We start from the raw sequence: 23,037 nt of genomic DNA, 5'->3' as shown, positions 1-23,037 counted from the left end.
CAAAAATTACAATATTAGTATTTCTGAAAACATTTTATAAAAAAAAATATATTTGATTATTATGAATATATATAATTCCATTTCGAATCCCTTGAACATTAACAAATGATTTGCTAAACTGAATGGACGCTTAGACAGTTTCCGTGAGATTCAATGAAACATGTAGAGTTTGATCGATAATCTGTTTTAATTGGATGAATATATTTGAAATTGGGTAGAACTGAACACTCGCAGAGGAAGTGTATAATCGTTTCCTTACTCTCTCCGAGTTTGCAGCAACGACAAATATTGTCATGGGACATTGCTATTTTTAACTCGTGTTCACCTAATGGCCAATGCCCCGTTATAGTATGTACATTACATTTGTTGACGATTCTGGAGCTTGTCTTTGGTGACGACAAGACTAGCAATGTCGCGCGGATATCTATGTATATGTTATGGTAACCTCCAATAGTTTTCCAGTGGAACTCCACAGGCCTTCTCTATGCCTAGCACTTCCGCTTAGAAGAGTTTGTCAGACGGATGGAGAGAGAGATATCAAGATTTTCGAAGTATACCCCCGTCCATTTTGGCACACGTCGGTATAGATTGAGATAGTATTCTGTTCCCCTACTAAACCTCTTCTCCACTCACGCCAAAGTGGTATTCACACCTCGAAGTCAATATTGAAATCCAAACTTGGGATCCGCCCAGACCTTCGGTATATATTCGGTATTAGGTTCCAGTTCCTGCTGAGTATTCTCTTGCACGTATAATACGCCATATAAGCATTTTTAATTGGTTGATCAAATTCAGTCGATAAGTTGTCCGCTATGATTGAGCTGATGTTTATGTTCATTAACCTATCTTGGACCTTCAGCATGAAAGGATGGGACTTATAAGCGTCAAATCTTTAGTAGTCGCGTATCTTTTTCCGCCTGCAGCTCTTGACTCTTTTTCAGCTTCTTAGGATATAAGATAACCGGATACTGGCCTTATAGGCCCTTTCAAGCCTTAGAACGATTGTTTCCTTTAGCTTCTGTAGCATAATGGGAATGATCCCACCCGATTCCGGTCAGTGAAATAAGAAATGTAAACCTTCATTTCCATTCAAAGTTCATGATTACTATAAATACGCGTCTCGTGATTATGTGAAGAAATCTCGAGTTCTATGCATAAAGGCCGACTCAGGTATGGTTGATAAGATTTACGGTCTCAACTAGGTTGTATCCATAGGAAATTTATATTTTTGCAATTTACAAATTAAGCACAAAAAATATTGTATTGCAACAAATAATTTTTTTTTATATTTATATATATATATATATATATATATATATATATATATCTTCACTTAATAACAATCGCTTAACAAAATATAGCGTCTCATTTACTTAGTCAGTTGCGTTTTTCGTTTCACATACATATTTCCTACTGCATTGGAATATTAAATCAATTCGGCAAACTTTCAAGTTTTCAAGCTGTCAAAGAAGATAAAACTATTTTTACGCAATCATTTTCTCATTGCAACGCACAACTTACAAGCTGCCAAATAAACTTTGCTAAAAAAAAAATTTGTTTTAAACAAATATTTATACTCTGCAGTCCACATGTATTTATTTATGTACACATATGTGTACGTGAATAACCAGAAATTCTTTGGTAAGCAAAATGCAAAAGTTCGACAAGAAAACTTCATTCGAAAGGGATAGCAAATATGTTTAGACGACGGGTGCAAGAAAGCATTGCGTGATACTGCAAATGTTGAATGATAGTTGCACTCTTTTTTTTTGCGTACAGGGTAGCCAGATTGTTTAGAAAAGTGGCATGAAACTGCAATTATAAAATTCTTATCAAATTTGAAGTGTTTTAGGCAGTGCTCGTTACAACGCGAAGAGAATTTTATTTATGATTTTTTAACTTCCCGCTAAGAAAATTGAAAATTTTCTAAAAATCGGGAAGATATTGGTTTCACCCCATTTTGCAAAAATCGAGTTCTCAACAGATCTCGACGTTTTGAGGGTCGAGGAAGCTTCCCCGAACATTTCTACGATGATGTCGGTATGTCTGTATGTATGTGTGGATGTATGTGTGTGTGTGTGGATGTATGTGACCCTCTTATAACTATTAAACTGCTCAACCGATTTGAATAAACTAAACGGCATTCCAAAGGGTTTCATTGCACTTGAATTTCGTGTGAGTTTGGACCCAATCGGACCAGTAGATTTTAAGAAATCTCAAAAATAAAAATTTCTTCCAAACGACTTGACCGATCGACACCAAAAACTAATCAGTTCTAAACCTTGAAAAAACACATCGTTTGCCGCAAACCGGGTCGAAATCGGTTGATTTACTTGCGAAATATTGAAAACGAAAAATTTCGAAGAGCTCAAAAGCAGTGAAAAAAGCGAAATTTGAACGTTAGCGTATGAAATTAGCGGGAAGTTGCAGGGATGGCCCTTGAGGCCAACCGTTTCCCACATTTTTTTTTTTTGGGTTTTTTATTATTATCTTGACATCTTTGAACTCGCTTCTTATAGCAAGCTTGCTGCAATTGAAAAAATATAGTGGTAACAAATTGTGTTGCCTTCTGCTGTGCCATCACAAATAATAAAACAAAAAAGAAAATTTATTTTTTTGAAGTTGAGATCAAAACTGAAATATGGCGGCCATTTTTTTGCTCTCACTCTTTGACATGGCTGAGCAATATATAACCAAAGTTCTACGAGTAGTTAGACGATGTTCAAGGGTAGCGCTGGGTCAATGCAAATGACCACGCCCTCAATATATATTCATTCACACACCATGTTGCTGATGCTAATGCCTTCCTATAAGAGAATTGATAGCGAAAACGAGCCGAATTGACTGAAAAATGGTAAGAGAAATCAAAAAATATGGAATACATGTATTCCCGCTGCTTTCACGTTGCTTTCACGTCCATTTTAACTAGGTTTCTCTGGTACTGCGAAATGTTTAACACCAAAAAGTAATACTCTGATGATATCAGTTAAGTGGCTCCTACACTTATAACACCTAATGCTATCAAATTTTAAAATAACTCAGTTAAAGTAGTAACACTGTATCTAGTATTAGTAACTTAACATAAATATATACATACAGCTGTGTTCACAAAAATAGTATATATATGTATGTATGTACATGCTGAAGAAAGTATACTTAAAGTTGCAAAACACAAGATAACCACATCAAAAACTTTTAGCCGCAAGGTGTAAAGCAATAAAAATACATGCAACCCACATTTAGTGGTTGGAAAATACACAGAATTTTATTACGCAGTTCCCGACAGGCAAAGACAAATGTGAAAGCAAACAACGAGCAAAAAACGCAAAGAAATACAGTTAAATGGAAGCGGAAATCAACAAAGAAAATTCTATAAAAAATTTCTTCCAACAAAAAGACCAGCAACCGCACACCAACAGCAACAAATCATGTGGCCAACTTTGGCGAGCACATGTGTTGCACACATGCACCTACATATGCATACAGCTCCGAATATAAAACGCAGCAAGTAAACAATGCAAGGCAATCGTAGCTTTATATTTCTACTTTTATCGCTGTTGCATTATTTATTTGTTGTGGTGCCCACCAGCTGGCTGCCGCGCTGCTAGCTGGCTAAAACCCCAGCACAATTCTATGGCAAAACAATAACAAAACACAAGCATTTAAAATGCAATTGTGATAACAAACCCAGCGTATGCAGTGAGCTGTGACATCAAGCCGACAATTACACACACACATGCGTTACACATATGTTGGTGTGAAAAGTAACAAAATGTTAAAATGCAACATTGAAACAAGATAAAACGTTAACTTCGGTTGCACCGTAGCTAGAATACCCTACCTAAATAAAAAAAGTTTCCATACAAGAATTTGATTTTGATCGCTCAGTTTGTATGAAAGCTATATGATATGTATAGTAGTCTGATCTGGGAAGTTTCTTCAGATATTGTAGCCTTACCCCGAACAACAATCCTTGCTAAATTTTGTGTAGATACCTGGTCAAATAAACAAGCTTTTCATACTTGGAATTGATTTGTTCGTTCAGTTTGTAGAGAGCTACAAGTATATGCTAAAGTGTCTATCTGAACAATTTGCTCTAATATTACAATGTTGCTTTGAACACTAAACCATGCAAAATTTTCTGAAGGATATCTCGTCAAATGAAAAAGTTTTCTATGCAAGAACTTAATTTTGATCGTTCAGTTTGTATGGCAGATATATGTTATAGTGGTTTGATCCAAAAAATTTCTACAGATATTTTAGCGTTACTTTTGAGATTCTGTTCAACTCAGCTCGTCTTGCTAATCTTATATACATATATTTATATATTTTCTAGAGCCTCCGCCGTTTTCTTCCGTGTCTTACAAACTGTGGTAAGCTGTTCAGGGTATATTAATGTAGAATTTAAGCAAATAGAAACAAACTAATTGGGTATGCAGGTATTTGCGGGTAATAGAAATGAACAAAGTGTAGCATACTTTAAGGTGTTAAGGCCGCAGGTGATATTAGGAAGCCAAAGAATTATCCTGTAACAATACATTTGAATTGGTAACGTTTGAATAGACTTTCTAGAAAGTAAAACATTATATTATCACTATTCGGAGTACTCCTGCGACTAAAATTTCGATCAGTGACGAAAAGTATGAATGTTTAGTTAGTTTATTATGGTTTCTTTACTACCTATCTTTGTAATACACATCCCACAAAAAAACTTATTTTCTCTCGGCCAATACATCGCATTTCACTAGTTTGGTTTTACTGGTACGTGTCCTTGCTAAATTATAAACTCTCCACACACACTGAATGTTGCATTAATAAGAATGTACACCCTAATTAATCATTTGACAGAAATTTGTTTTCATATTGTAAGTAGCCATAAGTTGTAAGTTATATTAATAATGGAAGGTTCCACCAGTTATAAGCTAGCACCATGATGCTGATTAATGAGAAGAGAGTATATTGAGAGAACGGTCTCCTTAGTTTACTACTCATTAATCTAATATTTTCATTATGTTTTTATGGTCTTTCAACCGAATGAGGTAACACTAAAACACCAAACCGACTTTAAGATTCTATGCTCCACCTGATCACTAAATAGATACCACTTAATCACTATATAGATATATAGATATGAGTAGAGGTATTCAACGCGACCTATGGTCTATTGTGCACTCCCCTAAGTCACATCGACTCATCTAGCCCCAGCATATTAATGAACTCCAATATACTGATCTGTACTAGTGAAGTGATGCGATCCCTGTTTGGAAAAATGGAACCACACGGTCTTAATTCTGCGTCTGCAGACTGCTATTCAGTACACTAGCAGGTGTTCTGGGGTTTCCGGCTCCATGTCACAGAACCGACATAATCACTATGGGAAATATATATTCATATATTCTATTTTGTTTATTGTCGCATGTGGTGTGTGTCTTTGCTAAATGAATGAATGCTATTTCATGATTTTCGAAACACAATCATCACTAAATTTTTGATAACCGACCCAACTGTTGCATTTAAGAAATTTTTATTTCCCTTTGAGACTCTTATAACGCAATAATTATCAACTATTGCCATCCTGGCAACTTCTGTACTCCCCAGCTTGCTATTTGGCAACCATTTTTCGTGAAACTCAACTAATTCCACGATAATTTTTTGATTCTCTAATTATGAATGCAGACCGGCTCCTATCACACTTCTCTAGAATTAAAGCCATTAAAACTCTAATTTTACAACCAAAGCTTTAAAGTGTTTAAAATATCAAAAATCGATCCATGTAAAACGTGTGAAGATTCACTTCTTTCACACAACTAATTCAGAATTGTAACTCCATGACAGAGTCAACACCATAAAAAACTTGCGGTAACAAAGTAACTGTAGCATTACGAAAACAACCGTAAAAAATCGTGCATCGACAATTGCACTTTGTACGCGCTGCCAACAGTGCTAAAACTAATACAAATGCAATTGGGAATTTCCGGCGGCATTAGTCTTTGTTTCAAGTTGCACGGCGCTCTAAAGGCGCACAGCACTCAAATCGAAAGGCGATAAATGCAAGCGAGCAGTTACACTACTTGATTGCGCTGCTACAATAATACCACCTCTCTACTCCCTCTCCACACTTTTTCACAGCTGTGCGTTTCTGCGACGTCTGATTGTGTTTGGTTTCGGCTCCTTGCAGCGCTTGAAACGGCATTTCTACCGTAACTGCAGCTGCGTTGCTGGCTGATGATGTTTTCCTATTGCTTCGCGCGCTCACCTCGTAAACTCTCTAACCTATTTTTCACTTTGATGCCATAAAATGTGAAGAAAACATGGTTTAGTTGTTGTTGTTGTTGTTGTTCGCTCTTTTAGCAGTTTATTTTGCGCTTTCTTTTGAATTTTTAGAGTGTTTCGCTCTGAAAACTTTTATTCCCTTCACACAATCAATTACTTTTATATAGACTCAGTAGAAATACACTCGCACGACCAAGTATAAACAAATATATAAATGTGTGTATTTATGTGTTCGCTTATAGTTAGGTGTGTCCACATAATCGCATTCGCCGTAGAAAAGTTCTTCGCAGCTTTTTATGAACGGCTGTAATTTATAGTTCGCATATTTAATGGCCTTGATGTATGTTGTAAGTTTAGTCTTTCTTTTTACGGATAGCAAATAAACTCACAAACTATCAAATCACCTCTTCTTAGGTCATACTTTTTTTTAGAATTTTTTTGTAAGCAAAAAAAATTGTTCTCCAGACAGACGAATATGGCTAAATTAACTCAGCTCATCATGCTGATTATTTATGTATACGTTTTATAGGGTCTCCGACGTTTCCTTCTGGGTGTTACAAACTTAATACAATATACCCTGTTCAGGGTATAAACAAAAAAAAATCTTAGATACGAGGCAGCTATAATAATGTAAATATACTTGCTGATCTGTACAGTAAACTGTTTATACTTGTATGTCTATATCGTTACTGAGTGGTAAAATTATATAATAGCAAAATTAGCTGACAACAACTGTAGCGTTTGCTATCTCTAAATACAAGCTTACTGACTCCTTTACAGCGCCCATATACCGACCTCTCTCCATGATGTATATATCGATTAAAATGTAAGACTTTAATTCGCCAAGTATTAGAGAGTAGCGCATCAAACACATTATACCAACTGTTCAACCCAATCGACAGCACTGAAAACGAACTGTCATTTTAACAGTGCTTTGTCATTTGAGCCATGCACAATAGTAAAACTGGTCTAAAATTAGCAAAACAATACTGTATCATTAAGGAAAGAGTTTTTGCCACTTTTGTTAAGGTATCGTACACTCTTTAGTATATAATTCAACTCGCTAACTTTGTTGTTTTTTAAAGAGAGTGCAGCACCCAATTGCGAGCAGAGAAATAGCATATTGATGATGACTATATTTGCATTTTATCTCTAGTCTCTAAGTACCGACTATAGTTATAAATATCTATATTTTTCTTTTTCTCGTCAACTTTATGCCACGAATGTCGGCCAATATGCAGGCTCTCTTGACAGAATTAGTTTCAGCACGCAGGAAATACCACTTAGAAGTACTGGACGACCGTTTTTTCTTACTATAGATCAGTGCAAAAGCCGTTGAAAATGGTAAAAAGTGAAAAAATAGGTTGAAAGTCATTAAAAAATTAAGATAAAATAACAAAAAAGAAAGGAAAAATATTTTGGAGGTGAGCTGAGTTCGGGAAGAGGAAGGCGTGTGGTTAAATTTTTAAGGGTCAAAAACGGGTTCCGACAAAGCCACGCGTCCTATTGAAAAAATTTATATGAAAAAGTTGTAGGTAATAAAAAGACAACACAACACAACTTTTATATGCACGCCTTTTCCACATAACCTCGAAATTTATGTGAAAAATTCAAATAACCAAGATTTTTATTTTTTTATGTTTAACTTAGTGCTTTGAATAAATACAAAATATTAATAAGCTAAAAATAATTTCCACACAAACCACACATACACTTCTGACCGCTCCGGTAAACCAAATGTAAAGAGGTGAGTGTGTGAAAACCCTCTCAAGACCACATATTATTTATGAACTTTATTTCATAAATTCTTATTTGCCCACTCACTCAAAGACCACTAAAAATTCGCTGTAAAATATTAAACATTTTCACCACATAGAGACTATAAGACATGTGTGACCACATAAGCCAACGGAAGTTGAAGGACGCTCAGAAGTAAGAAAGACAGCACAAGTTGAGACAGCAGCGTCGGCAAGTTGCTCCTGCATAATGTGCAACGACAACACTTTGCTGACCACATAGACAGAGGACAAAGACATATGTATATATATTTTGAAAATGTGTGTGTGTGTGTAGCTCCTAAGTTTATGCATGCGCTGCTACGTTTTATAAAAAAAAACTTTACAGCTGTTGCCCCAACAACGCCTTCTCTACTACGCTCTCTTTTTTATTCCAATGCATATTTGTATAAAGCAAAGGAGACAAGACTTAAAGCAAAATACATAATAAAATTTAACGAAAAATATAAGTTGAAACACATGTACATACATGCATACAAACAAACATACACAACATGAGAGCAGTACGGTGCCAAGTTGACAAACCCAAACTTATTCTCTAATTCTCTTTGACTTGTCAACTTTTTACTAGCCGTGTTGGTAGTGAAATAACTTTCTCAGTACTTTCGTAGACCTCTCTTCAGCAAAGCTGCCACATCCCAGCGAAGGCAAACTGTTAAAAAATTAATTCCTTCACAAAGTGACAGTTGCATATTAGCACATGTCAAACAAACGCATCAGGAAAAACCCTATGCATAAATATATACATAAATATATACATGTATGTATATACTTGTAAATAATAGCTTTATATTTTCTTGAAAACAACAGCCGACACCAACTTATATCCATTTTACTGCTGCCTGGCAAAATGGTAGCCAAAAATTCTATGAACACAAAATTTAGTACGTACGAATACATATACAGGGTGTTTTGGCATTAAAATGGTATTTTGATAGATTCTTATTGTCTCTCTTATATGCGATATAACAACTTTGATATGACGATTTTATGCTAAATTTGAAAAAAAAACGTTTGTCTAGCCCAGGCTCTTAAGTTAAGAATATTAACTTTCTGCTGTAGCAAACAAAAATAATAAATTTCTAAAATATTTTATATAGAAAATGTATTTCATATATTTAACAAACTTATGACAACTCCTTGTACATAGTTCTATTCCATACTGATAAATGTTTCAAGGTCTTCTCCATGCAACTTGGCCTGCTCTTAAGTTAGCTTGCAACACTGTTGCTGCCGTCGTTCGATTTTGCTGCTTCAGCTATATATTTAAATACTTCCAAGTCACTGTTTTTTTATAAATTTTGTTGTTGTTTTTAGTGGTCATCTCTTCGACAGCGCCTTTGGAGAAAATCTTTGGAGCTTTCCTCTTGCTGACATACTGAAAATACGTTAATTCGTTCAGAGTTTAAAGGTTAAGGTTCTGGGATTATAACCCTACTTTAAGCTATCGATCGTCTTGGTTTCTACTAGACCAGTTTCTAGCTAGCCAGCAACTACAATCACTGTGCGCCCGGCCGAGCTCGGGCTTCCATCCGTTTTCACAACAAATCCGTGGTATCGGATTCCAACTTTCCGATCGCTTTAAATGGTCTATTGTTCTCTATAACAATTACATACGTTGAATAATAAAACGAAATAGTTTTGATACCAGAAATATATAATATATATATATAGGTACATATGGAATTTTTATACCCTGAAGAAGGTATATTAAGTTTCACGAAGTTTTTAAAACCGCGAAGGAGACATCAGAGAGCCTGTAAAAGTAGTTGGAACTGCTAATATCGGATCACCTATAGCATATAGCCGCCATACAAACTAACCGATCAAAATCAAGTTTCTGTCTTAGTTTGTATTTGTGAAGGGTATTTTAGCTTCAGTGCAGGTGAAGTTAATATTTTTTCTTATTTTTTTATTGTACACTAAAATTATTCGGCTACGGTCATCTTCACCTCAAGAGTCAACTAAATTTAAAACTTGAGCATGCTACAAAACTGTCATTCCAATCCATTTCAATTCCAAACTGTACAAATTGACAGCTGCTCTCCACAACGAAATCACTCACACAGTTTACGCTCACTGTTGATAACCTTCTCTTTGCCACTCTCGCACTAACATACCGCAAAATAAACCAGTAATTGCTAATGTCTACTGCTTGAGCTGGTGATTGTATTTACCATTTGACCTCAAGCAAGCTGTAGCTTCTTGAAATTGCATGTCAAAGCAACGCTAACCAACTTTCCAATACAATTTGCTCCATTTACAAACTGAATTATGTTTGAAAGAGTGTTGCTGGAGAAGCAATGATACAGACAACCACACATAGAAGCTTTTTAATACCGTCACCCAAAGCATAGCGACGCCACTGAGACACTGTGCCACAAGTCAAAGACATACAACACCACCCACATATATATACACACACACACACACAATTACAAAAGTGCACAAATGGAATTCCGTTAGTTTTTAAGCTTTCAGCGTAACTGCCAAATGACTCAACTGAAACTACAATGAGAACAAGCTAAATGGCAGCGAAAGTAGTAACTAACAAAGTAACAGTCGTATAAAACTTATTTTTTCGCATTGCCTAAGTAGTAGTGAACATTGTTGCATTATTTGTGCTTCTTTCATTCATTGTTGGCTCTGTCAATATCTGACTGGCACACCACGAAGGACACGCTACAATGACGAAGTGGCGCAAACCCGCCACGAAGATAAACATGAACTCAAAGCGAACTTTAATGCACAACTTGCTAAGTGAACGCACACACACACACACACACAGCAAATACTTTTACGGCAAATGAATTCCTTTCGCCTTTCATCTCTTGTATTTTCGTACGCTTTTGCACATTATCGCTGCTGCAATCGACCTTGCTCGGCCAACCATCGATTACAAGCAAACAGCCGTTGGCAGGAGCGCCAACAATCACAACAAAGCCGTCACCACCCCCGGCAACTGCCACCTCTGCTACGGCATTTTGTATTTCGCAGCACCGCAACATTGGTCAGCAATGCAATGTCATCAATGTCATTTGCACAAAAGTTAGCTTCAAGAAGAAGGCGCAGCAACCGAAGAAGGCGCAGTAGCAGAGCACGGCTCAGCAGCAGCTGATACAAAATGTAATCTCGTGCAATGGCAATTGTGCTAGAAAAATTGCAGAGCGCAGCGTGAGGTAAACGGTGAAACCTGACTGGCGGCGCTTTGCGGTGTTTGAGTCCAGTAACATCGCACAACTACACGCTCACCTACACTGGGTTAGGGAAAGTGAAAAGTGCTGTTAGCCAAGTTGAGAGACGAAAAAATGAAGCAACCACAACAAAGTGTAGAAGAGACATGAAGATTGCCATGTCACTTCGTTGAAAAGTTATTTCGTACGTTTTATATTTCCGTTCATTTTTTCGGTTTTTGTTTTACTTTTGCTGCTCCGGCCCTTTTTGATTTCGCCTTTCATTGCACATGATCGCTGACACATTAAGTTAGTCGAAAGTGCACGCTACACGTAGCATCCGAGGTCTAAACGAAATGTGTCTTAACTTTTTTGTCGCTGACGTGACTCGTTTTTCAAAGTTTTGACGATTTTCAATGTATGAAACGGATTTTGCTTACTTTTATTTTTCTAAATTACACCAAGATATTTAAAAAATATTTTACTGATATTTTTAGCACAAGTGTGCGCTATTTTTCAGAGTTATCATCAAGTTTCGACTTGAACTTCATAACTGAACCATAATGCAGGTTTAAGACGGAGGGCCTACTCCTTTTTAAAAAAAAATATTTCAAAGCGTGTTTTTGTCGCAATGACGGAAAATATTCCTCAAATAATTTAGGGGTTGACGTTCAAAATGTTATTTAAATTTTTCGGGTAGCTACCAAAGTACTACCTATAATTACTACCCAAAATTATTTTAAGCATTTTTATATCCTGAATATATATATATTTTATATTAAGTTTTATACGATGCTGGTAATAAAAGGAAATGTTGGAGACCTTATAAAGTATATACATATGTAAATGATCCGAGTGACGAGCTGAGTCGATTTAGGTTTTTCCGTGTCTGTCCGTCGGTCTGTCTCTCTGTTTTGGAGCAATCAAGCTGAAATTTAGCACATGTTCTTTTCACACCAATAAGCTGTTCATTTGTTAAAACCGCCGATATCGAATTACTTTAGCATATAGCTGCCATACAAACTGACCGAATAAGCTCAAGTCCTTGTATGGAAAACTTTTCTATTTGACAAGATATATTCACAAGCTTCAGCATAGATTTTTTTTTAAGGCATCGCTACAATATCCGTACATATTGTTCAGATTGGACTAATATAGCATATAGCTGTCATACAAACTGACCGACCAAACTCAACTTCTTATATGGAAAATTTTTTTATCCAACAAGGTATCTTTACAAAGTTTGACATAGATTTTTTTCTTGTTTTAATTCTCAATGAGCATTAAAGGTAATATGATTTAATTAATGTTACCTTAAGTATTTGAAGAAGAGACTGGATTCCCTGTACAGAAAGCCCAATCATTGATTATCTAGCCCATCAAAAAAAAACCAAAAGTCTGACCAGCAAAGTGTGACTATCAACTAAAATTTTGGTGTCTTCCAAACTAAGCTTTCAAGAGGCATTATAGTTGGTCGAAAAATAGATATATAATAGTAGTAGTATATGAGAAAACTATCACAAATAAAGTTTCCTGTAACAGCGATTTTTAAATTATATACCATGATACTTGTTGCCGATTGTAGCGCAATACATTTATTTATTTCATTTTGTCAATTCATCAATCAATTATTATTGAAAAATCGCGTTTTCACCAAATCATCAAATGATGCTGTACTCGCGCTTTATGCTTTATAATAAGAATTTCTGCAGCACTTTGCTTGGCTAAACTGATTTCACTATTAGATATAGCAGTTTCATTATGACTTTGATGGATTTCCAATCTGTGAAGCTTATAAAGAAGCGTGCAATGGATTGAGCAAACTTTTTAGATTAGATTTGCTCGTAGTAGCTAATAGTGCTTTGCTAGCGAATAAAATCACATGGTTTTTTCCAAATGTATGTATTATTACCCTAAGCTTTAATTTTTACTAAAGCATGGTTTTCAAGAAGAAATATAATTTACTTTAATTTAAAATATAAGGGTTTCTCAAATCAATTCCAGGCCAGAGGTCCAATTTTCGACCACTTTTGGCAGCAGTTGGAGCCGTAGGTCAGCAATATGGCGCCGAATATTTTCTTCGAAGGCGTCAATCGTCGGGAGCTTATCTGCGTAGACAAGCTAATTCACATAACGGCGTAGTTCACTAGTGTTAAATTCCACGATCTTAGAGCCAAAAACACAGGCCAACGTCGCGATATAATGCTCACAACGTACTGAGTCAATCAATCGAAAAACTGTCAAAGACAAACTTTTAACACTACTTTTTACTTGACCTAATATTAAACCACGCTTAGTTTTGTCTAATCAGCATAAACATAGCCGTCTTCGATTTGCCAAGCGTTAGAGAGTAGCGAAAACTGGTCTAAATCCTGTAAAACAAAACTTAGTAGCATTGAAATAAGCGATTATGCCACTTTAATGAGCTATTCTTATACTCTCTTCAACTCGGTAACTTTATCTTTACATGTAAATTTTTTGACTCGAGAGCATCGCCTACAGATTTCGAGCGAAGAGATGGCGAATCGAACACAGCAAGTACATATATCATATACCTTTTGCTAGAAAGTACCCTATTATTCTATATGACATATGTTGGTAGTGTGTAAGGCTATACACATATAAAATTTTCACCCACACAATAACCACTTTGGCTGGGGAACCATGTCTTACGTTACGCGACGTGGTTCAGTTTTCAGCCTTTGTTTTAAACCACAATCAGCTTACAGAGAACAATGCATTTCTGATTTCGCGCTGATTTCACAACACACGAAAAGAGCCTGCCCTAGCGCCTTAAGCTCGTCTTTAAGTTTACGGCATTGCTGCCAATTGATATTGGCGTAATTTTATCGCTGCTTTTGTTTGCAATATTGCTGCACTTGCCCTTTGCTACAATGTGTTCTGCATTGTAATTTCTGAAATGTTTCCGTTTGCTTCGACGCTTTCAACCGCGCGCTTCTTTAGTAACTGGCTGTTGGCTAACAAGCAATGTGCCTGGCCCCTTCGCTGGCTACACTTAAGATAAATGAATGTCGTACGTGTTGTCCTGTTGCATTGCTCAATTTCGCGATTACTTTGTTGTCACTGGCCCGGCACTTTGCTGGCCATGGCAAGCATGGCTGCTGTTGTTCCTGTAGCTCCTGCTGTTGCTGCTGCATGGCACTCATTACGGTTTTGTTTTCGGTGAAGAACGTGCAATATACATATGTATGTACCTACGTATGTATGACTATTTGCTACGTAGGTGTGTACGTCTGTATGGTGTAATTAAGTTAAGCAGCGGCAAAAGCGAAAAAGAAATGCCACATCCTCTCATGTATACATATTAACTTTCACATACATAAGCTTGCTGGCTTGCATGCTTGATGCTGATGACATTGCTCTCTCAATGTTGTCGCTTGTTTTTCTGCTGCTTTTTCGTTACCTTCTGCATACACTTACACAGTTTTCTTTTTTTTTTGTTTTGTTTTGTGCTGCTACATTTCATTAAAAGCTTGCATCAGCGATGAGCTTTCACCGCCCGACGCCTTCACCGAAATGCGCGTGCATGTGCTATGTAGCTTTCGTTTCAAATGAAATTAATACAAAAATCATACGGATTTTTCTCCATTTCACTCACACATTCTGCGCACAAAGAGCTCCATTAATGAATGAAAGAAGCAGAAAATTTAATCTATCCCCAAAGAAATTACTGAACTTATGTGGAGCGTATGAGTGTGTTTGAAATTTTATTAAAATGTGTGCGAAACCTTGTAAAATTAATTAATTAATGTGAAAGGGGTCGGGATTTTGGCTTTAATTTAGTTCAGGTTTGATTTCTGGTATAAAAATTTATTTTCTTTCAAATATATGATAACTTTAAATAAATCTTAATAATAAAACGTTATTTGAAGAAAGCTATAAACACTTATCCATCATTTGAAAGTAGAATTTCTGTATGTATCCCTATATATGGCACTGCGATCACACGGTATTCTTATAATCGTTATTTATCAGAAAGCTTTCAACACTTGCCAGAGAGAAAGAAAGAAAGAAAGCTTTCATTAATTGCTATACGGTATTATATGCGTGGTTTCAAAAACTGGAATTCTGTTTAGAGAAGCAAGCAAATACTGATGTTCTACAGTAGATTAGCCATTTTTTATTTCGATCTGCTGAACCCTTTGTGGTAAATAAGGACACGACAAAGTACCTGGAGGCCACACACAAAGATTTATCGCATCTTGGCAACTACATCAGTATTGGCAGCTTTTAATTTAAAAATGTCAAGAACTTTGTATAACTCGGAACTAGCAAAAATTGCGCTAATAATCTACTTGTAGGCATGTAGATCGAGCGCAAAATAACTCTTGCCAACAGGTGCTACTTTGGGGTCGATCCCAGTTGAGAAGCATATCCCTTTCTCAACGAACAAAAATGACACTCGACGCAAAAACATTGAATATTTTAACCCAGGTCTTTGCAGCCGTTCGCATTAGTTATCAGTACAGAATAAGAAGGAACCACGAACTGTATGAACTGTACGGCTTAATGGTGGGCACGCATCCAATTGAAGGACCAACTGTATAGGGGCCTGACTGCACTAGTGATGTGAAACGTGTGGCGTGACCTCGCAATGGATAGAGCCAACTGGCGAAGTTTAGTGTTCTCAGCCCAGACCGACCCACGGTACTAGGGCTAAAAAAGAAAAAGAAGATGGAGAAAAGCCTAAAATTAGCTATCTATATTAATTATTTCTATATGAACTAAGTGGGGCAATCATCACATTAGAATATTTGAATAGCCAGTAGGAACGACGTTATAATAAGATACTTAGGACTGTTCAGCTCCATGTTGCTTAGAGCAATGGATATAAGAGAAATACCTAAGGTCTCGGAAGAGGAGTAATCTGAATAGTGGTTGCACCAAAAGGCTTCTACTTTTAAGAACGAGGGAATTCAGAATCCTTGTAGAAGCGTCACAGGATACTTACTCATAAGATCGTACCTTCAGAACCCGGGTAATGCGGAATAGGCAGAATACATTATGAAATCCTTAGCCTTCATCGGGTAGATCCGGGATATCTTCCACGACTCCCAGTGTTCTATTTCAAAAAGAAAACCAAAAAGAAAACTTCGGCTGTAATTTTTACAAGTGCATTTCTTATAGCGTAAAAGGGTATAAAAAGATTTTGTCAAGATTTTTATAGGCCAGTTTTTATGACAGCTATATGCTACAATGGACTGGATAGTAATAAGTTCGAACTTACTCACAACTCACACGTGCCTGGTTAGGAAATGCCTAACCACGTTATCGATGGCATCGAGTCAATTTGTGATAAGACAAGTATGGGTGCCAGGTCAGAGTGGAATCTCTGGTAAATGTAAAGCTGACGAGCTGATAAAGAAAATCACCCTAGCTCTACTTTCAGTATGGAAAGAGGTCGGTAACCCAGTCTTCTTGTGTTTCCTATTACTAGATAACAGGGATAGATTCGAATCTTACCGAACTTAACCTATTTGCTGCAATGGTCCGATCTAAATTTGGATCTAATAAATTGCTGTGATCAAAGAACGAATATAAGCGATAATATAATAATAAAATAAATAAGATTAAGTTTATGAACAAATTTAAATAGAATTTAGTAGGATCGATTAAAAATATTTGGTTTCTGCGAAAAACTCGGACAATAGAATATGAATATATAATAGATGACATAATTTATAATTAATCTCTTGGTGTTATGAATATAATCTGTAAATATAATATAACACAAATCCGTTGAAAGTACATTTACCTCAATACTTCAATTATGGTGATTTATTAGCGATTACGTCAGTCAATTTCGTCTGCATACACATTTTCATTATTAAATGCTGCAAACTATCTGTTAAACAAAGTTAAATTAAAAACTCAAGTTCTCCGTGGGGCATTAAATTACCGCACGCAACGACAGATAACTCGCCAAACAAAGGCCAACTCAACAGTCAACGAACTTAATAACCAAACAATACGCTTCACAACACCCCGTGTGGCATATAAATTCCGTTCGTATGCCTGCATGTGCAAACACATATACAGAAGTCAGCGTGAACGTAGGTATGATGCTTCCACATTGTATGTCTGCCAACTGAACTTTTTTCCTTTCCTGCCGGGGCACACACCTGCCTGTCGTTTTGTGGTAGCATACAATCAGGCGCCTGATGCATTGTACGAATGTCGGTCACAACAACGCAACTTTGATGACATCCCGTCGGGCGACAATTGTGCACTTTGAGCTTCAGTATGACTGCAACCGAATCTGATGCGCTCCAAACCAACAAAAACACACACACACACACAAATACACATATACATATGTTCGGATTAGAGGCGAGTTTTGGTTTATGCGCAATGTTGCTGATTACTATAGTTAGTAGCTGAAACTAGTTACACTATCATTGAGCTACGTGCTGTGCACGGCAGCGGAAGGCTTTTGATTTACAAGGACATGAATTGAAATTGCCTGGCTGTGCTGCAAGCCGCCTCCTGCTTCTGGCTTAAAGTTTACACAGACTTTTGGCGCTCTGAATGTCGCTGTTTGCTGTGCGCTGTTGATATATGTACAATATGTATGTTTGGTTCGTGCATACTATAACTGTACTCATAGCGTGTGTTGTCATATTTAATTTTTGTATTATTATCCCGTTAACTTCCTTTGCTTTCTGGGTACGGTCAACGGCTCTCCCATGCTCTTCTAATGTCTAACTGTTTCATAGCTCACCATAACCGTTATTTAGCCGTTGCACTTAACAACTTAACGAAGCGTAAAATCGTCAGTTTATAAACTCCCATTCGACTTCTTCCTTTTTTTGTTGTCTAGTTTATACCCTCGTAGCATATTGTAGACAGTACAATAGTTTTGCTCATACTAACGGTAGTTTACAATAGCAAATACGAAGTTCTATCTAGATTTATCGATTTCAAGAGATTCGAACTGAAAAGACTTATCGATAGGACCATGAAAGTCTAGGCGTATGTGCAAGAGTTAGGTTAAGTTAGCTACGACCTAATTAATCCTCGTACCAAAGGCGACACATGATCCCACTTGGACAGCTGTGAACGTTGTTTCTTTGTGATCCCCAAAACTCCTATTTGCTAAAAGGTTCAGGCAGCTAATATCAATACCAGCTATATCGCCTGGTCTGCCGAAAGTGTGTCTACCGAGATGTTTCAACCTCAGTCTGGCAAAATCTGGACAGTTGAGAAGAAAGTATCTGGATGATTCCACGCCTTCTTACATATAACTACCTGAGTCTCTTTAGCCATGTCCGTCTGTCCGTCCGTCCGTCCGTTTGTCTGTATATATGCGAAATAGCCCCTCAGTTTCTGAGATATCGCTCTTAATTATTGTACCCGTCTTTTTCTCACAAAGAAACTGCTCATTTGTAGGGACGGCCGATATCAGACCACTATAGCATATAGCTACCATACAAACTGAACGATCGGAAGGAAGTGCTTCAATGAAAAACTTTTTCATTTGAGAAATGTCGGGGAATTTATGCGATAAGCATCAAAATCAATTTAGGTCGTGATATATTCTGTTTAAATACGTCTATAATGTAAAATAGATGATGAAGCTCGTATCACATCGAAGCTTAGTTTCAAAACAGCGCCATCTGTTGTAGCTTACAGTATATAAAAAAAAATATTCCACATACGGAAAAAATCGGTGCATGTTTTGTCTAATCCTGGCACATAAAATATAATATCTAAATTTATAGATATAGCATTTAAGACTCCTCCGATGGATCCATAGTTAAGCCCAACACCCAAATGAAAATATTGTTTTCTATGACATCATTCTTCATACGGACTTTCAGTAGACAAGGTGTATAAAATATAACTTCTGTGGTTTCCATAATTTTCCAGAGGGTCTAAGCTACTGTCAAAGCCTAGTCAAAGCCCTAACAACCTTACTTATTTCATATATTTTTATCAAATTACACGCGCTAGCAGTTGGAGCTGCTCTCAATTTTTCAGCGAATGTTAATCACACCGCATGCAAATTTACAATTTATTTACTTACTATATATTATACAAGCTGGCAGAATATATTTTGCGTATATCTTTTTCCTTTTAACTGTTCGTTTCGTTCGTTCTTAAGTCTACACTAAGCACCGCTTTCAACTTGCGTTCTCCCGGCGGTGCGACGCAGCGACTCCACCGATTAGCGCCGACTGCATTGCTGCAGCGCGCATTTTACGCTCCCTGTGGATACTGCTTTGTATCAAATACAAACACACATAGTTAGTATCGTGCTTTATGTAAATAAATTGTTGCCACGCTTCGCTTACATGGCATATATCTCATTAAATTATCTTTATTGCTTCGTTTTATTTAAGCTTTTAATTTCGCTCATCTGCGGTAAGTGCGTAAAGGCGGGGTTAAAATTTAGCCAAAGGCTTTATTCGTTGAAGAGAAAATGCTGAAGGTTTAATATTGCAGAATTAACAGTAAGTCGTTAAGTTGAATATTTTAAGTGGATGCGATAAGTGCTTAAAAAATGGACCGTGACTTTGAAAGCGCTTGCTTGCATTACGTTTTTGTTTTTTTTTTCTATTTTTCATCGGAAAAGGCGTGTAATTAATGTGATTTAGGTGGAAAACATCTTGAAAGTTAAAGCACTTTGATCGCTTTGAGCGACCTTGTTCACAAATTTGACTTTATTTAATTAGTCTTATTAAAAATATACGAATACTAATGTTAAAAAAGTACCGTAACAGCAATTGTGCGGGAATTGTTTATATATTAATTAATTTTTTGCTGAGGATTTTGTTGATATATAAAAAATTCCGGCTACTTGTTGTATTTTACACTTGGCCCTGTAAGCACAAGAAGCACCTATTTTGGGTATGGCGTCTTGTATTGTAGCTTGCTGTTATAGTACCCTTCATCCTAGTAGCTTGGTATATAATGATTCAACAGTTTTCATTTACTTTGAATATTAGTTTGGTATGCTTATACTGAAATCTAACAACTGACGCTGACCTGTTGCTTGTTTGCTTGACTAGTCAAACTACAGTTTCATAGCAATTCAAAACTTTACAACAGATTCAAAAGAGTAGACCAACACATTGCTTGTCGAAAACTAATGTTAATAAACTTTTGTTGCACAAATATTCCATCGGCAGAAACTTGTTTGGACAAAGTAAAACAAAGTTTATTTTGTGTGCTGATGTAAAAAAAAGAGAATGACAACAAATATTTATCTGCAAATTTATATAAATATTTTTTAATCCTACAAGGAATTTAAATTTAAATTAAAGGATTGAAATTAGTTTATCAGGCCTAAAATAATCAAGTTGATTACTTTAAAACACCTTAAAAATATTTTATATAGAAATTATAAGAAAAAACTTTCGGCGGTTAGAGGAGTTCAGTAAACGCTCATCTAACAACTTTTATGCTCAATACAATTTCAAACCAGCCTTCTTCAAGAATAATCCAAAGCTCCAAGACTCCGAAAGAGACCAAAGAAGAACAGACATTATCCAATTCGATGTTTGGCATTATAAGCCCCAGAACACAGAAATTTTTATGCTTTTCAATTGAATTTTAATTAATAATAGCTGTATTCGATTCGCCAAGCGTCACTCTCTCTAAAGAATGCTGCAGTAACCCTTTATTTTTGTTTTCTATAAATAACTGTAATTGTTTTTAAGAGTTAATTTTGAAAAATAACAGAAAAAAGAAATTTTTATTTTCATTTGTCATTTGAACCATTCACAAAAGTAAAACTAAACTAAAATATGCGAAAAAACAACTTGGTAGCAGTGAAATGACGAAACGAAGACACCTAATAATGAACTTTAATTCCTTCTGCGACATTATGTCGGCGGAGTCAATAAAGTTCTGAACAAATATTCGAAAATTTGAGAAACGGAAAAGCTCAACGGAAGGCAAATCTAGTGAACCAAAAGTCTTACCATTGACTTCACGTCGATAGACATCTCTATTACGACTTCGCCTCGTATGTTATTTATGTGAAATTTTAGGTATTTTCATACTGTAGCACGCGCCTCATGACAAAGGTATCACGGCGAAATGTATTTATTCGAACCATAGTGAGAGATGCCAACTCTCTAACGCTAATTATTGAATAATCATTTTTTGGCTTTTTCGATATTATAATGATAACTATAGGTAGATAGATATCTTACTATATGCATAACATGCCTTATTTGTACGCATGCTCGAAAATAAGGCACTCGAGAACCTGAAAACAATTTTTTGATGATTTAGTGGAACTAATTTCACAGAATATACACACTGCCAAAGAAATTTTGAAATTTTTTGTAATTAAAAACCACTCAAGACTCACAAATCCTCATAATTAATTTGAACAAGACAAATCACAAATAAAATAACAGTCAACAACACTTTCAAACCATTTGAATAGTCCAGATCCAATAGGCCACATAAACGAAATTGCGGTGAACACGTTGCGCACACTAAAGCCAAAGTCTCCAGCTGCAAATAAAAAAAAAATATTTAGCACATAATTACCACAATTACTTACAACAATAGCTAACATCTCTCGCCAAAGCAGCATCCAAATGCGCACAATCATTAAAATACCGTTGCAACTGCACCAGCTGCAACGCCGTGCCCAGAGCTAACTCACAAACAGCAATGATCAGCCAGAAGTCGAGAGTATTTATGATGATCACATACCAACAATATATAATATTCAGCGTATCGTCGGAGGAACGCCAGACGAAGAGAAGTGTGATTAATGTCAACACATTGACTGACGCAACGCCGCTGATGCAGAGCAGCATTTGCTTGCCATAAATGCGGCCGAATTGCTGGCAAACGCGCAATATGCGTATATATACGCCGGTGATTTCGTTGATTTCCAGCTGTAAAGTACCGCAATCTATGTTGGACGCAACATAGTTGGCGATTATTTTGATGCGTTGCTTCATTATCCAAATATAACGGTAAGTGAACAAGATGAACATGTAAAAATGGAAAACCACCAGAGCGATGACATTAACCATAATCATTGCGATTGTATGCACCACTGCGGTGGAGAAGCTCATATCCTTAAACAATATCAAGACGACGTAAAGGAATGACATGTTCTTAAAAAGCATTGCCAGACTTTTTAAAATCAAATATTTCTCGAATGTAACACAGCTTTTGGCTAAACGTTCATGTCTGGCAAAATAGGTGCGTTCGATTGCTGCAAACTCATTGAAAATGCCTAACACACACGTGTACTCACTCCAATTGGTCCACATAATCACAAGCAAAGCACTTATATTTACAAAGATGATGAATCGGCAGAGCAGTTCGACCAGAGTCCAATAATATATTCGCTCCAAATTCACCAGCTTCTCTTTAGGCCATACATACAGCGCCAAACAAATTACTATGACATCAATGCAAATGCAGTATATCAAGCAGCATTTCGATGACACAATTCGCCGACGTGGTCTATCGTAGCCATAAGGTAATATACCGAGTGCAATGGAAGCGAAAATTGTAGAATTTGTAATAAGCTCAATAACAGCGCCACGCCAGCGCGACCACATAACTACCTCCCCGAGTGCCGGCTGTCGTCTGATGGCGAAGTCTATTGTCGACCTTCATTCTATGGTACTGCGTGCACTTGGTGTTATCAAAAATCGACAGCTTTGACATATTACAGGTTAAACACCTTTTGTTCGCACGACAAATTTCAATTAAATATATCGATGTACACTCGTTTCGAGTTCGCAGAGAGTTTGTATGTATTTTAGTTTTAAAATTTTCAGCTAGATTGCTGC

At 36.5% G+C, this 23,037-nt stretch overlaps 2 protein-coding genes across 2 annotated transcripts in view; one reads left to right on the top strand and one right to left on the bottom strand.

The window, feature by feature from the left end:
• Window positions 1-23,037, top strand: part of LOC106619416 (uncharacterized) — a 152,743-nt gene that overhangs the window by 100,185 nt on the left and 29,521 nt on the right. The window lies entirely within an intron of this gene.
• On the bottom strand, window positions 21,574-22,985 carry LOC118681539 (gustatory receptor for bitter taste 22e). The gene is made up of 2 exons (XM_036366521.2): window positions 21,796-22,985; window positions 21,574-21,733 (listed from the first exon to the last, which is right to left on the bottom strand). Exons 1-2 carry the CDS (start codon window positions 22,801-22,803, stop codon window positions 21,581-21,583), a joined length of 1,161 nt encoding a protein of 386 aa, XP_036222414.2. The 5' UTR covers window positions 22,804-22,985; the 3' UTR covers window positions 21,574-21,580.

The sequence above is a fragment of the Bactrocera oleae genome, chromosome 3 (genome assembly GCF_042242935.1).
Source record: "Bactrocera oleae isolate idBacOlea1 chromosome 3, idBacOlea1, whole genome shotgun sequence".
In the NCBI taxonomy this organism is placed as follows: domain Eukaryota; kingdom Metazoa; phylum Arthropoda; class Insecta; order Diptera; family Tephritidae; genus Bactrocera; species Bactrocera oleae.
The sequence above is the reverse complement of the archived record's forward strand: the minus strand, read 5'-3'. Positions and strand labels throughout refer to the sequence as shown.

Coding starts and splice junctions, on each gene's coding strand:
- LOC118681539 (XM_036366521.2), bottom strand. CDS start 22,803: ATGTGGTCGCGCTGGCGTGGCGCTGTTATTGAGCTTATTACAAATTCT. Junction 21,734..21,795: donor ATGCTGCTTTGGCGAGAGAT/GTTAGCTATTGT, acceptor TTTTATTTGCAG/CTGGAGACTTTGGCTTTAGT.